Source organism: Malus sylvestris, chromosome 4 (assembly GCF_916048215.2).
Source record: "Malus sylvestris chromosome 4, drMalSylv7.2, whole genome shotgun sequence".
Lineage (NCBI taxonomy): Eukaryota > Viridiplantae > Streptophyta > Magnoliopsida > Rosales > Rosaceae > Malus > Malus sylvestris.
Window position 1 is genome coordinate 29,979,102 of NC_062263.1, and position 15,457 is coordinate 29,994,558.

At 38.2% G+C, this 15,457-nt stretch overlaps 1 protein-coding gene and 2 long non-coding RNA genes across 3 annotated transcripts; 1 reads left to right on the forward strand and 2 right to left on the reverse strand.

Annotated features, from left to right (window-relative positions):
- Positions 1 to 2,233: 2,233 nt before the first annotated feature.
- Positions 2,234 to 15,434, forward strand: LOC126618773 (probable inactive ATP-dependent zinc metalloprotease FTSHI 5, chloroplastic). The gene is made up of 19 exons (XM_050286933.1): positions 2,234 to 3,247; positions 3,596 to 4,061; positions 4,207 to 4,407; positions 4,486 to 4,779; positions 4,923 to 5,192; positions 5,714 to 5,803; positions 5,892 to 6,023; positions 6,367 to 6,540; positions 6,648 to 6,769; positions 12,201 to 12,402; positions 12,577 to 12,705; positions 13,139 to 13,321; positions 13,411 to 13,530; positions 13,788 to 13,973; positions 14,087 to 14,161; positions 14,334 to 14,393; positions 14,482 to 14,589; positions 14,778 to 14,858; positions 15,081 to 15,434. Exons 1-19 carry the CDS (start codon positions 2,364 to 2,366, stop codon positions 15,147 to 15,149), a joined length of 3,846 nt encoding a protein of 1,281 aa, XP_050142890.1. The 5' UTR covers positions 2,234 to 2,363; the 3' UTR covers positions 15,150 to 15,434.
- Positions 6,851 to 12,089, reverse strand: LOC126618776 (uncharacterized). Its single transcript, XR_007621849.1, has 2 exons — positions 11,995 to 12,089; positions 6,851 to 6,962 (listed from the first exon to the last, which is right to left on the reverse strand). It is a non-coding gene; the product is annotated as an uncharacterized LOC126618776 (long non-coding RNA).
- Positions 9,772 to 10,607, reverse strand: LOC126618775 (uncharacterized). The gene is made up of 2 exons (XR_007621848.1): positions 10,484 to 10,607; positions 9,772 to 10,163 (listed from the first exon to the last, which is right to left on the reverse strand). It is a non-coding gene; the product is annotated as an uncharacterized LOC126618775 (long non-coding RNA).
- Positions 15,435 to 15,457: the final 23 nt, after the last annotated feature.

Below are 15,457 nucleotides of genomic sequence, written 5' to 3' on the forward strand. Positions count from 1 at the left end.
CGACTCACCGTTTTGTTGAGAAATTTTTAAGGAAAACTAATAAAAAATTTTCCAAATTTTAAGTTTGAACGAAAATGACAAAATAAATGATAAAGTTAATAGTATCAGGATTGATTTTTTTAGTGTTAAAATGTGATTTTTCGTTAAAGTGAACAGTATCAAGAGTTGTTCATTAAAATTCCTAAATTTTTAATGTATTCAAAATACAACCAATACATAATATACGTAAAAAGACAGTAAAAGATATTTGATTCTCCGTTTGTGTTATGACACGGTCTACTCCTAATTATAATTAAGCTTTTGTTCTATTTCTCATCCACAATCATAAACAACTCAAAGGCATTCACTATCTAATGATTGACACCTAATTTATATAAGGATAATGTAGTAGTTGATAATTAAATTATTATTTAAATATTAATTAAAGTGCTTCTTTTCATTGATGACACATCAATTGATTTACAATTTTAGTTTAAAATTTTGGTCTCTCAATTATTATATTTTACATATAAGTTTTTGTAGTGCTACCAAACTAAGCTTTTCAAATAGCACTTCTGTGCACTAAATATTGTTTGGTTGGTTTGTAAGTGCTTTTGATGAGATTTTATTTGAATCTAATTCTTAGTAAAAATTCAAATGATGAAAACACTTTAAATGTTTCTCGTAAGAAACACATATTTGATGTTTCTTTAAAAAAAAAAACACTGCTTTTAAAATCAACCCTTTATTTCAACTAAGGCCATAGATAAGATAAGCACTAACTTATACGTGAAGATGCTTTTTCTTTTGGCGACAAAGATTGGTGCTTTTGGCTTTTGCTTGAGAGTTGCCCTTTACCTTCATGCTATCCTATCAAATCGGGTCCATTTTTAAGTTCAACACTATTATTTCTTGCCTACCAACATTATTATTTGTCTTCCAAATATCTAATGACTTCCCTATCTTCAATTCCAAACCACGTGTCAAACATGTACTTGTCAAATGTCTTAGGATGTTTCAAAGTGGGTTCATTTCTGCTCACGATCTTAAGTGGTGGAGAGATTTTTCAATTTGGCAAATGCGTTGACACATCACATATCATTGTATTATAATATAAGTGGAGGAATACTTGAAAAATAAAACTTCTCTCCCCTTAATATGTGGTGTACCATCCTCTATTTCGAGCACACTTGAAATTTTTCTCCAAGTGGTGGTAGTACACATCACTCGTTTGGAAGTGCTTTTCAAATAATTGAAAGCGTTTTTGATGAAAATATTTTGAAACCAAACCTTAATAAAATCCAAGTAGATCATGAAAAAACATTTGAAATGCTTATTGCAAGAAACACATATCTGATGATTCTTTCAAAAAACACATAAAGTGCTTAGACCTAAAATCAATTTCACCAAAATCGTTAAGTCAACTTCACAAAAATTATTTTTAGTCATTTAAAAACATTTTAAAACGAGTTTAGAAGATAATGAGAAAAATATTTCATTTGGCGTGGAATTAGCACAAAATAATTTAATTGATTAAAAGTCTAAACCCGCCAATCGGACTTCAAATATTGAAAAGTAATATAAGTTGCCGAAAAACGTTACACAATATGTCATGGTCGGCATAAGTTTGATATTGATTCCACCACCAACAAATAATGGAGGATTTTAGCAATGCTTCATGTATTTTCTTTTGAATTGTTTCTTCGACTTTTAATTTGGTTTTGAGACTCCGTATTTTTTGAAACTGGTCAATTTATAATATATCATCAAATTTGTCGATTGAGATTATTTTCGTTTATTTAAGAAGAAAAAAAAGAGAGCATATAATGTGAAAATTTCGTCTTTTAAAGAGAAACTTACACGTCTTATAAGATTAGGATTGCTCAAAATCAAACTTGAAATCGACCGGACATATCAGAAGAAGGTTATGAGATACAGGAACATAGATAAAGTTTTCTCGTTTTTACCACAAATAAGGATATTCTTACAAAATTTAACTTGATAAATTTGGTAAATGACGCTTTACTGCAATAGCAGAAAACAATTATGCTTATGTATCTTGGTGGAGATTCGATCCTCACTCATTTCTTCTCTCCGTAACAGCTCACTATTTGACTCACTATTTCTATCGTGCTACTAAAAATATGACAAAATTGATTATATTGGGCCTTATTTGTCCAGGACAAAATTTGGGCTTACAACCCAAATACTTTTGGGCCGCTGACCCATACTTGAAACCCTCTTTCAGTTGTCACTCCTCACTCCTTCTCCAGCTTCCTCTGCATTTTCTAGTCAATCCATTTCCCACCGGAAAAACGAACACCAACAAACAATGGCTTCCACCTCCAGCTCCAACTTCACTCCTTTCCGATAGCCGCGTCACCATGGACTCCGTTCTCGCCCTTCGCCCCCTCCCCAGCTGCTTCGCGCCGTCCCGAAATCCCCGCTTCTCAAACTTCGCCGCAAACCGCCGCATCAAAATCCAAACTTTCGCTTCGAAATTCCCGAAAACCCCGCGAATTCCACTCTCGATTCCGCGCAATACCCGCCTTTTTAGCCTTCTTGAAGCTTCCAGGAGTGTCGGCTCCGGGGAAGAAGAAAGGCCGGCTCTTTCCGCCGAACGCATTGCCAGGCAGGTTGTGTTGGCGCTGTTCTGCTTTGTTTTCGGGTTTGCGCAGTTTCGGGCGGGTCGGGGTGTTGCGGTCGCGGCGCCGCTGGTTTCGGAGGCGGTTTTGGATAAGGAGGAGGTGAAATATGAGTACTCGGAGTATACGAAGAGGCTGCTGGAGACGGTGGGTGTGTTGCTGAAGAGTGTAGATGAGGTTAGAGGAGGAAATGGGGATGTGAAGCTCGTCGAGGCGGCATGGAAAGCGGTGAGGGGAAAGAAGGATGAGTTGCAGGACGAGATATTGGGTAGGCTCCATGGGGAGCTGCGAGAGTTGAGGAGGGAGAAGGAGGGGCTGGTGAAGCGGTCCGACGAGGTTGTGGCCGAGGTGGTGAAGGTGAAGAGGGAATTGGAGAAGTTGGCGGGCAATGCGGGTGAGGAGAAGTCTAAGGAGATGGAGGAGAGGATGGAAGAGAGGCTGGGGAGTCTGGAGGAGGAGTATAATGGGATTTGGGAGAAGGTTGGAGAGATTGAGGATCGGATTTTGAGGAGAGAGACGGCGGCATTGAGTTATGGAGTGAGGGAACTTTGTTTTATTGAGAGGGAATGTGAGCAGTTGGTTCAGAGTTTTACCCGCCAAATGAGGAGGAAGAATGTTGAGAGGTATTCATTACACAGTCATATTTATGTTCATGAATTCGAATTGGACTGGAAGTCGTATAATGTTTGATCCTGTAAATTAGTAATTCTTGGTGAAATATGATGTCGAAAGTGATTAACTTAATCGAAGTTTAGTTGATATCTTAGTTGATGTACTGCTTACTGTCTGTATGCATAATTCTTTGCTGGTGGTTTTGATAAAATTGCACACTAATTCATATTTTTCTCATTTCGCAATGTTTTGCTTGATTAGATGTTTTTTTTTTCAACTTTGAAAGCAATATCTTTTGGGAAAAAGAAAAATTAGTAATCAATTTCATCGTGTGAGTATCAATTGTTATGTGGTTGCAGTGTGCCAAAAGACTCGGTTACCAAGCTTTCTAAATCTGATATACAGAAAGACTTGGAAAATGCACAAAGAAACAATTTGGAGCAAATGATTCTGCCAAATGTTGTGGAAGTTGATGATCCGGGACCCCTCTTTAATTCGACGGATTTTGCTAAACGTATAAAACAAGGCCTTAAAGAATCAAGGGAGCTGCAAAAAAAGACTGAGGCTCAAATAAGGAAAAATATGAAGAAGTTCGGCAGCGAAAAGCGTTTTCTTGTAAAAACACCAGAGGATGAGGTGGTGAAGGGATTTCCGGAAGTTGAATTGAAGTGGATGTTTGGAGATAAGGAGGTTGTGGTTCCGAAAGCTGCTGGCCTCCATTTGTTCCATGGGTGGAAGAAGTGGCGTGAAGATGCTAAGGCAGACCTTAAAAGAAATCTATTAGAAGATGTTGATTTTGGTAAACAGTATGTGGCCCAGAGACAGGTAGCTTTTGCATCCTCTTCATTGTTGTCATTTTTTTCGTAAATTTTTCTGCGTTAACGTAAAGGTTGACTAACTTTCATGTGAAGTTATATGGTATAGTTTGATAGACTAATGTTATATGCTGTTTATCAAATGTCGATTTCAGGAACTTATTCTTCTGGACCGCGACAGGGTGGTGTCGAAGACGTGGTACAATGAGGAAAAGAATAGATGGGAAATGGATCCAGTAGCTGTTCCTTTCTCCGTGTCAAAGAAACTAGTGGAGCATGCCCGAATTAGGCATGATTGGGGTGCCATGTATATTGCACTCAAGGGCGACGACAAGGAATATTATGTTGACATTAAGGTAATGCAATGCTTTGTTAAATTTTTCGTGCTGTTTGCTATTTTAATTATGTTTCTAATCTTTAAATTCTCATACCAGGAATTTGAAATGCTATTTGAAGATTTTGGAGGGTTTGATGGGCTGTACATGAAAATGCTTGCCTGTGGTATTCCAACTGCTGTTCACCTGATGTGGATTCCTCTTTCTGAGTTGGATATCCGTCAACAATTTCTCTTGCCCATAAGGCTGTCTCATCAATTGTTTAATGCATTGTGGAAGACTAGAGCAGTATCGTATACAAGAGATTGGGTTCTTCAGAAGTTCAAAAATATAAATGACGACATAATGATGACAATAGTTTTTCCTCTTGTGGAGATTATACTACCCTACTCTGTATGTTCATTTCTCACCTGTTTAGTTGCTTTTTTTTTTACTAACGTGATTATGATTCTTTGTTCCATTTCTCACCTGTTTAGTTGCTTTTTTTTACTAACGTGATTATGATTCTTTGTTTCTATCTTTTTTTCTTATAACAGGTAAGAATACAGTTGGGGATGGCATGGCCCGAGGAAATTGATCAAGCTGTTGACTCAACATGGTACTTGAAATGGCAATCTGAGGCAGAAATGAATCATAAATCCAGAAGAACAGATGACATCCAATGGTATTTTTGGTTTCTCGTGAGAAGCGCCATATACGGATATGTTTTATTTCATCTCTTTCGTTTTATGAAGAGAAAAATTCCCAGATTTCTTGGTTACGGGCCATTACGCAGAGATCCAAACATGCGGAAATTGCAGAGAGTGGTATTGCCTGCTTCCTTTTTCTGTTAACAACTTTATATTTGATGGTTATGACAATCAAACTGTTGCTTGTGTGTTGGAGCGTTGTACTATTGTTTCTTGCCATATACAATCTTATTTTATTTTGCGTTATTTGAGGCTAGGCTATACATATTTCTTAATAGCACCAGCAATTACGTTTTCATAATCTTAATGACTTGCAAAGCTGTGTTTCAAATACTTTGTGAACCTTAGTGTTGTATAATATTTTAATGTCTTGAATATATTGTTGAACTAAAGCATCAGATTCTTTTGGGGGTCTGAGTAGTCTCTATGAATCCTATGTTTTCATTTTTAGATTGTGAAAGAAAATGGGATACAACTTAGGTGACCATTGATGATCAATATTTTTTTAAAAGCAGCAATTTTTGGTTTCTTATTTCTTGACATGGAAGTGGTATTCATATCAAGATCTTTAACCATAATGTTTAGCTTCATAGTTGTGCATCCTTTAGTTGATCCCCTCTTTTGCTCATCTCTTGCAGAAATATTATCTTAATTACCGGGTGAGGACAATTAAAGGTAACAAAAAGGCTGGTGTTGATCCTATAACAAGGGCTTTCGATCAAATGAAGGTTCATACTTGGAACTTAAAGTTCTTCTGTGTGTTATAACTAAATGAGTTTTGATAAATTAAATGGTGAGATCCATGGCTGGTTGCAGAGGGTGAAGAATCCACCAATACCGTTGAAGGACTTCGCCAGTATTGAATCCATGAAAGAGGAAATTAACGAAGTTGTGGCATTTCTGAAAAATCCTGGTGCATTTCAAGAAATGGGTGCCCGTGCACCTCGGGTATGTTATATAATTTGTAGTTATTTCGAGAATGTTCTGTAGTGTATTCTATATAATTTACATTAAAAAGGTTGTTATAGGTAACTAGCTTTTCAAACTTTGTTTTAGAATTTTTCAGCATGTTAGTTTTGCTGAATGCATAGCCATAGTACATGATATTTGAATGTTACCTTGGTGCTACGAGCATCTGTTGATCTTTCTTCTTTTTATTTTTCTTCAATTTTTCAATAGAGGATCCATCTCCGATACATACATTACAGTTCTGCTTGTTGACACTGTGGGTACTGGGTACTAGTTAAGAGGTCGATCAGCTCCTGAGATTGTTTATTCTTTATATTTGCAGGGGGTTCTGATTGTAGGGGAGAGGGGAACAGGAAAGACATCTCTAGCACTGGCTATAGCTGCTCAAGCTAAGGTGCCTGTTGTTAACATTAAAGCTCAAGAGTTGGAGGCTGGACTATGGGTTGGGCAAAGTGCATCAAATGTTAGGGAGCTGTTTCAAACAGCGAGAGAACTGGTAGCCATCTATCTATCTAGCTGTGTCACTTTGCGTGGATTATGAAGGAAATTTCCTGTATCTTTCTATGTTTAAATCTTTTGCTGGGGCACTTTATGTCATTTCAGGCACCTGTAATCATATTTGTGGAGGATTTTGACCTCTTTGCTGGTGTACGTGGAAAATTTATCCACACTAAAAATCAGGATCACGAGGCTTTTATTAATCAACTGCTTGTGGAACTTGACGGGTAACTCTCAGCTCTTATTTTGTTTATTGGACTAACAGTCCTTGATTAGCATTCTTTTATGGGCTTTTGTAGGTGCCAAAATAGAGTTAATTTCTTGATATATTAGATGATTATTTCTCATTACAAGATGAACATATATATAGGGAAAGAAAGAAGACATAGGACCTAACTTTGCCTAACTTGCCTAACTTGCCTAACTTACCTAACTTGCCTAATTTACATAAAGAAAGTTGACTAGCCTAACTTCACTAGCCATCCAATACTCATGGTTGCTTTTAGTTGACACTCCCCCTCAAGTTGGTGCGTAAATATCTCGAATGCCCAACTTGCTGAGTGAAAGATGGAAAATCCTACTTGACACTGCCTTTGTTAAAATATCTGCTAGCTGGTCATCACTCTTCACATAAGGCAAGTTAATGGTACCATCAACCAACCTTTCCTTGATAAAGTGCCTATCCACTTCAACATGTTTAGTACGATCATGTTGAACTGGATTATGAGCAATGCTAATGGCAGCTTTGTTATCACAATAAAGTTTTGATGGCTTTGCAGAATTAAAACCTAATTCTCTCAACAAAGTCCTGAGCCATAACAATTCTTGCACACCATGTGCCATACCTCTAAATTCAGCTTCGGCACTGGATCTAGCCACTACATGTTGCTTCTTACTGCGCCAAGTAACTAGATTTCCTCCAACAAATGTAAAGTATCCAGAAGTCGATCTGCGATCAGTTACTGACCCAGCCCAATCTGCATCAGTGTACCCTTCAACTTCTTGATGTCCGTGATTGGAAAACATCAAGCCTTTTCCAGGGGCAGACTTCAAATACCTGATAATGCGTTGTACAGCATCCATGTGGGCTTCACTTGGCCTGTGCATAAATTGACTCACTACACTTACAGCATAGGCTATGTCAGGTCGTGTATGAGACAAATAAATCAACCTCCCAACTAATCTTTGGTACCTTTCCTTGTTAGCCGGAACTTGATCATGATAGTCTCCCAATCTATGGTTTTGCTCAATTGGTGTGTCTGCAGGTTTACAAGCTAACATCCCAGTCTCAGTTAATAAGTCTATAACATATTTCTTTTGAGAAAGAAAAATGCCATGCTTTGATCTTGCAACTTCAATACCCAAGAAATATTTCAAAGTACCCAAGTCCTTCATTTCAAATTCCTTGGCTAGATACTTTTGAAGTTTTTGAATTTCCTCGACATCATTACCTGTAACCACCATATCATCCACATAAACAATTAAGGCTGTAAGTTTACCTCTATCATGCTTAAGAAATAAGGTATGGTCAGCTTGAGTTTGCTTGAACCCATAACTTTTCATTGATTGAGCGAACCTGCCAAACCATGCCCTTGGTGATTGTTTCAATCCATACAAGGACTTTCTTAACCTGCATACTTTGCCAATATCGCAAGCGGTAGTGAATCCTGGAGGAAGATCCATGTATACCTCTTCATCCAAGTCTCCATGTAAAAATGCATTTTTTACATCAAACTGTCGTAGAGGCCACCCTAGATTTGCTGCCAATGACATAAGAACCCTGATAGTGTTGATCTTTGCTACCGGAGCAAATGTCTCCTGATAATCAATGCCATAGGTTTGAGTATAACCTTTGGCTACCAGTCTAGCCTTGTACCTCTCCACTGAACCATCAGCTTTATGCTTCACTGTGAACACCCATCTACACCCAACAGGTTTCTTGCCTTCAGGAAGTGCAACCAGTTCCCAAGTGGAGTTTTTTCGAAGCGCTTCCATCTCTTCAATCATAGCCTTTTTCCATTTTAGATCTTTAAGAGCATCCTGTAACTTATTAGGAACTGAGACTGATGACAATTGGTTTGCAAAAGATATATAAGAGTCTGACAAGCGATGAGATGAAACAAAATTAGATATAGGATATTGAATACCCTTTGTAGAAGAATGACCATAACGAACAGGGGGTATCCCTCGATTTTCTCGAATAGGATAACGAGAACCCTGAGACTCACGATGTGGTTCATTTGAATCATTTGGATCATCACTTAATGAAATCTCATGATTGGACTCATCAAATATAGTAGGCTGAAGAGAGGGAGAATGAGTGGTTACCTCAGGATAATTCGTACGAGTAGCAGCTGATTGGTCAGAGAGTTGGTCAATGTGGGGATCTGTCTGTGGGTGGTCTATCTCATCATCCCTTTTTTCTTTATCTCCCTTTTTTCTTGTCCTCTCATACACCTTCAATATTTTTTCACCTTGTGCCTCATCATTAGGCAAATTTGCACCATCACCGACATCAGACAAGTGTTCATCACCAATGTCAAGCGGCAACTTCTCTTCCTCCTTACTCCATATCTCCCCCTGAAGAGAAGTGGCCAAATCTTCTTTTGAAAAAAATGCCTCGTGTTCCCGAAATGTAACATCCATAGAGACAAAAAATTTCCCAGTGGGAGGATAGTAACATCGATACCCTTTCTGAGTAGCAGAATAGCCAATAAACACACATTTGATGGCTCTAGGATCCAACTTATCCCGATTTTGCATGGGGACGTGAACGTAGCAGACACAACCAAACACTTTTGGAGGAATATGAAGGAGTGAAGGAAGAGAATGATATTGGGAAAGGGTTTGGATAGGTGTTTGAAATTGGAGAACACGTGATGGCATGCGATTGATAAGAAAAACAGCTGTGTGAATGGCATCGCCCCAAAAACGTTTAGGAACGTGCATAGCAGAACATAAAGAGCGAGCCACATCCAAGAGATGACGATTTTTACGTTCTGCTATACCGTTCTGTTGAGGAGTATGTGGACAAGATGTTTGATGAATGATACCGTGTTGTTGAAAAAATGTTCCAAGTCCATAATTCAAATATTCTTTCCCATTATCAGATCGAACGACTTGAATTTTAACATGAAATTGGGTTTGAATCATTTGATGAAAGATTGGAAAAATAGACATAACCTCACTCTTATTTTTTAGTAAGTATACCCAAGAAACTCGAGTGCAGTCATCAATGAAAGAAACAAAGTATTTAGCACCAGTATAAGTAGGAATATGAAATGGTCCCCAAACATCAGAATGAATAAGAGAGAAAGGAACATTACTTTTATGGGAACTTAAAGGAAATGAGACACGATGATTTTTAGAAAGAATGCAAGTTTCACAATGGAAATCAGAAACCTTGACTTTAGAAAATAAAGAAGGGAATAGATATTGCAGGTACTGAAAGGAAGGGTGTCCCAATCTTTTGTGCCATAACCAAATTTTTTCAGAAGCTTCAAATTGTTTGGCCTCCACTTGACAACTGTAACTTGTCTTCTCACAATCTGGTGGTAAGTCCAAGTAGTATAGACCTCCCCTCTATCTACCATGACCAATCAATGCTTTCGTTCGAATATCCTGAAACCAACAATGGGTAGGAGAAAAGATGGCAAGACAGTTTAGTTGATTTGTAAGTTTACCAATGGAAAGCAAATTGTGAGAAAGTTTAGGAACATGTAAAACAGATGAGAGAGATAAGCCTGGTGTTAATGAGATGGAGCCTGCTCCAAGCACTGGAGTAGAAATACCATTAGCAACTTTAACGGTATTTAAAGGTGGAGTAGTGTGAGAAACAAACCATGTAGAGTTATTGGTCATGTGGTCAGAAGCCCCTGAATCAATGATCCAAGGTTTATTGGGAGGAACAATTGTAGTGTTCAAGGCAAAACCAAAGTTACCTGCATCGACTAAGGAAGTAGAAGCAGTAGTTGGAGAAACTAAGTGAGCAGATTGATCCACCCGAGGTATGGAAGGCGTTGGTGTCAGGTGTGCTTGTGATCCACCAATGCCTTTCTTTTGATTTTCCTTTTGATTTTCCTTCTTTTGAACCCACCAATCAGGATATCCATGCAGCTTGAAGCAAGTGTCTCTAGTATGCTTATCCTTGTCACAATAAGTACACTTCCTTATATCAGCAGTTTTGGATCCACCTAATCGAGAATTGGAGACTCCACGGGGAAATCGAGACGGAGCAGCTACCATGGCGGATCCTTCCACTTGTGGGCCAACCAACATAATGGTTTGCCTACTTGCTTCAGCATTCACAAGAGCATAAGCAGCACGAACAGAAGGCAGAGTTGTTTGAGTCAAAACTTGACTGCGAACATGATCTAAATGAGGATCAAGACCAGCCAGAAAATCATACAATCTTTCTTCCGAAATTTCTGTCTCTCGGGTAGCAATATCAGCAGCGCACTTCAATTTTCCAGGACGCAAGAAATCAATTTCTTGCCATATTTGCTGAAGTTTACCATAATATGCAGATAAAGGTTCTCCATTCTGGCGAGTCGCCAGTGCTTGACGGCGAAGTTCGTATAACTTTGATGCATCTTTTTCAATTGAGTAAGTTTGGGTAACAGCATCCCAAACATCTTTTGCAGTAGAGAGTCGGAGAAAAATGGCCCGTACATCTCTGGTCATGGAGTTGAGTAACCAAGATTGAACCATGGCATTCTCTTCCTCCCATATAGCATACAATGCATCAGCTTCTGCTGGTGCCATTTTTGTTCCACTGACATAAGACCATTTACCTCTGCCAGTGATGTAGATGCGGACACTTTGGGACCATGAGGAATAGTTGGACCCATCCAACTTGTCTGGGGTGATATGTAGAGACATATCACTTTGAGTAACAGTAGCTGAAACAGTGGTCTTGGAGTCACCCATTATTACTGCCTCAGAGGTTATGGGTAAATTTGTTGGGTGATTCCAACGGGTATGGCTTATGGGGTATTGGGTAGTATATTTTTCCAACGGGTATGGCTTATGGGGTATTGGGTAGTATATTTTTTTTGTGGAAAGATTTCTGGGTTTTGCAGAGATACTGCAAATGGGAAGAATATGGGAAAAGATGCAGCGGAATATGTATGGTCAACAAGCTGGATATGGGTAATAATGTTGGTAGATATGGCCAAATGAAAAAAGAGTAAGATTGGGTTGGTATGAAAGTAGAAGACCTGCAGAATAGCAGGTCTTATTGGGTAGATGGCAGTAGTGCCAGTAAGTGAATCAGAATAGAAACTCTGTTTGGATCAGAATGGCTCTGATACCATGCCAAAATAGAGTTAATTTCTTGATATATTAGATGATTATTTCTCATTACAAGATGAACATATATATAGGGAAAGAAAGAAGACATAGGACCTAACTTTGCCTAACTTGCCTAACTTGCCTAACTTGCCTAACTTACCTAACTTGCCTAATTTACATAAAGAAAGTTGACTAGCCTAACTTCACTAGCCATCCAACACTCATGGCTGCTTTTAGTTGACAGTAGGGTTATATATAATTCTTTATGGGTATTTTGTATAGAGTTGAGTGTCCTTTTTGCATGATTTGAACTGTGTTCATAGTAATTTTAGGAACGATCTGCAATTTATTCTACACTTTCTGCAGGTTTGAGAAACAAGATGGGGTTGTATTGATGGCTACTACTGGTAATCTCAAGCAAATTGATGAGGCCTTACAGCGCCCTGGTCGCATGGATAGAGTATTTCATCTTCAAAGGCCAACTCAAGCAGAAAGGGAGAAGATATTACATATGGCTGCAAAAGAAACAATGGATAGTGAACTAATTGATTTTGTAGACTGGAGAAAGGTAATTGCTGAATCAGTTTCTTATCTTATTTGTTCTCATACTAAAGCCATTGTTAAGGTGGATAAGTTTCCTTTGTGGGTTGGGAACTTGTTTCCTTATTATATGCCATCATATTTATTCTTAAATCCTTTTCTAGTAATTTGCACTTTACATTTCAACATTCTCTGCCTTCAGGTTGCTGAAAAGACAGGTCTTTTGCGACCTATAGAATTAAAGCTGGTGCCTGCGTCCTTGGAAGGTAGCGCTTTTAGGAGCAAGTTTCTTGATACAGATGAACTTCTGAGCTACTGTAGTTGGTTTGCGGTAAGAATCAATTGATACCGTTCTCTCATTATCTTTGACAGAAAGCACGCATGTATCATCTGGTTGACTGTGTATTGACCACATGCTTTATATTGTCTCCTGTTTTGTCTATTTATCTTTGTTTTACTATTACTCAATTTTTGTCTGTAGGGTGGCCGTCTAGTAATATTTATTTCTTAATCACTCAAGGCTTTGTTGTTGTTTGTATCAACTCAAGGCCTAGAGTGCTTATTACTCACGCTACAAATGCAAGGGGGCATCACCCCTCAGGATCTTTTCTCGTGTTTCTATAGGAGAAGGGATCTACTGGGCTGGGCCACCTTCAGTTATGCGTTTCAGTTTTAGTTGTTTTAGTGGTGGGGGCGGATGGCAATTCATGTCATTTTCATATGCAGTTTCCTAAATGAAATGGTGTTATTGCTTGTTCTTGCAGACTTTCAGCACTTTCATTCCTGAATGGGTGAGGAAAACCAAAATTGGCAAAAAGCTAAGTAAAATGCTGGTGAATCATCTAGGGCTAGCATTGACTAAAGAAGATCTGCAGAGTGTGGTTGATCTGATGGAGCCATATGGTCAGATAACCAATGGAATCGAACTTCTAAACCCTCCTCTTGAGGTACCTAATTAAATAAGTTCATTGTTTATCTTTGATGGAAGCTTGTATTTATATATGAGTGAATTAATATATGTTAATTGGTTTTCCAGTGGACAAGGGATACCAAGTTCCCACATGCTGTTTGGGCTGCTGGTCGTGGTCTCATTGCCCTTCTATTGCCAAACTTCGATGTAGTCGATAATATATGGCTGGAGCCATTGTCTTGGCAGGTTTGTCCTCTTAATCATCATGGTTTTAGATCTCTCAATGAATGTTTGCATCTATTGTTAATTGAGGTATTAGTTACAGGCAGCTTACCTCGACTGAGCGAAGGTGTTGCTACTTGATTTTGAATGTTTTATTAATTGACGCCTCCTCATGTGTTAATTTATATGCTATAGTTGTAGTTACTGGAAAAAACAAAGTTGTTCAACTTATGGAATTCGACCTGGGAAAACTGTGGAGAAATTTAAGCTTCTTTTTACAGGGAATCGGATGCACAAAAATAACCAAGGTGAAAAATGAAGGGTCCAGGAGCGCGAATTCTGAATCAAGATCATATCTTGAAAAGAAGCTTGTATTTTGTTTTGGTTCACATGTTGCATCACAAATGCTACTGCCTTTTGGGGAAGAGAACTTTCTTTCTTCTTCAGAGTTAACGCAGTCACAGGAGGTTGATTTTTTCTCTTCTTTGTGCTTCTCAATCTGTACTAAGCAAAAACTATCTCTAGGATATGCAACCATAACTCACTTTTCTGTTTTTTGTCTTCCCTCCTTTTGCAACAGATAGCTACACGGATGGTCATTCAGTATGGTTGGGGGCCTGATGATAGTCCGGCAATATATTATCGCACGAATGCGGTATTCTTCTTTCTTTAAATTTAGAAGTTGGTCATGTGATATAGAATGAGGTAGCAAGTGGCGATATTTTCTTCGCACTTCTAAAAGTCCCATTATTTAAGCCCTAATTGTTTTTATCTGCTTTAAGGGTTTGATAGGCTTTTTGATATGTTACATGTTTTCATTGGCTTAGTCTACTGCTTTAAGCATGGGGAACAACCATGAGTATGAGATGGCAGCCAAAGTTGAAAAGGTCTGAACGACCGTAACTCTTATTGCTTACTAATCAATTAGTGATGTATTGGCTGGTCTAACTTACTAGAATCATATTCTTCTTACAGATATACGATTTAGCATATTATAAAGCGCAAGAAATGCTTCACAAAAATCGTCGAGTTCTTGAAAAAATAGTTGATGAGTTGCTTGAGTTTGAAATCTTGACTGGAAAGGTAAAATATCTGTATTGATTTTCAATTGGCATCTCTCTTAATTCGACTGGTAGTCGAGTCTCCTTTTATCCAGTAAATTTAATCTCCATATATCTATGTTCGTTGACTTTGTTGTGTGATATCTGCAAACTATGAGTGACATCTATTTATTGCTTCATTTTGAGATAGACTCTTCTTGGTAATGGCAGGATTTGCAAAGAATTTTTGAAGAAAATGGAGGTGTTCGGGAAAAAGAGCCCTTTTTCCTTTCTGGATCTCATGATAGGGAGGTATATCTAATCTGTTAGTAGTTACGTGCTTCTGATGGTGCAAGTTTTGAATTTCCTTTTTGCTTATTGTATGAAGTTTTTGTCTGTCAAATTCGTTGTTAGAAGTTCTGCTCATTTATAATACCTAAATAAAGAGTTTTCTGAAAATCTAAAAACACTAACATCTTATAAAACGTAACGAGTCTCTCTCTTTCATTTTGTTATTGTCTTTGTTCTTTCCAGCCACTGTCTGGCAGCTTTCTCGAAGGTGGGAGTGCATCAGGAACAGCTCTTTTAAGCGCAGCAGAATAGATTTCCGAGGAATAGATAGCTGTAGAACCAATTCCTATTTTTGGCTCGAAGGTAACATCCGTCCTATTTACAATGAGATTCGCTGCTTGCTTGCGGTGCAATGTGGTCTTTATTGTCCTCACGTTTCATGCCCTTCGTTTTCTGTTTTTTCGGTATGGGAGATGTGAGCCAGTTATAGAGGACATAGTTATAGCTTGGGAAGAGGCAAACATTTTTCCTTCTCAACCACCATTTTTCATTAGCATGTGATTAGAATTGTTAATAGAAAGATACATTTCGAAAGCATGTCTTCGGTTTGTTATTGTGTT

Coding starts and splice junctions, on each gene's coding strand:
- LOC126618773 (XM_050286933.1), top strand. CDS start 2,364: ATGGACTCCGTTCTCGCCCTTCGCCCCCTCCCCAGCTGCTTCGCGCCG. Junction 5,804..5,891: donor GGGCTTTCGATCAAATGAAG/GTTCATACTTGG, acceptor GGCTGGTTGCAG/AGGGTGAAGAATCCACCAAT. Junction 12,706..13,138: donor GCTACTGTAGTTGGTTTGCG/GTAAGAATCAAT, acceptor TTGTTCTTGCAG/ACTTTCAGCACTTTCATTCC.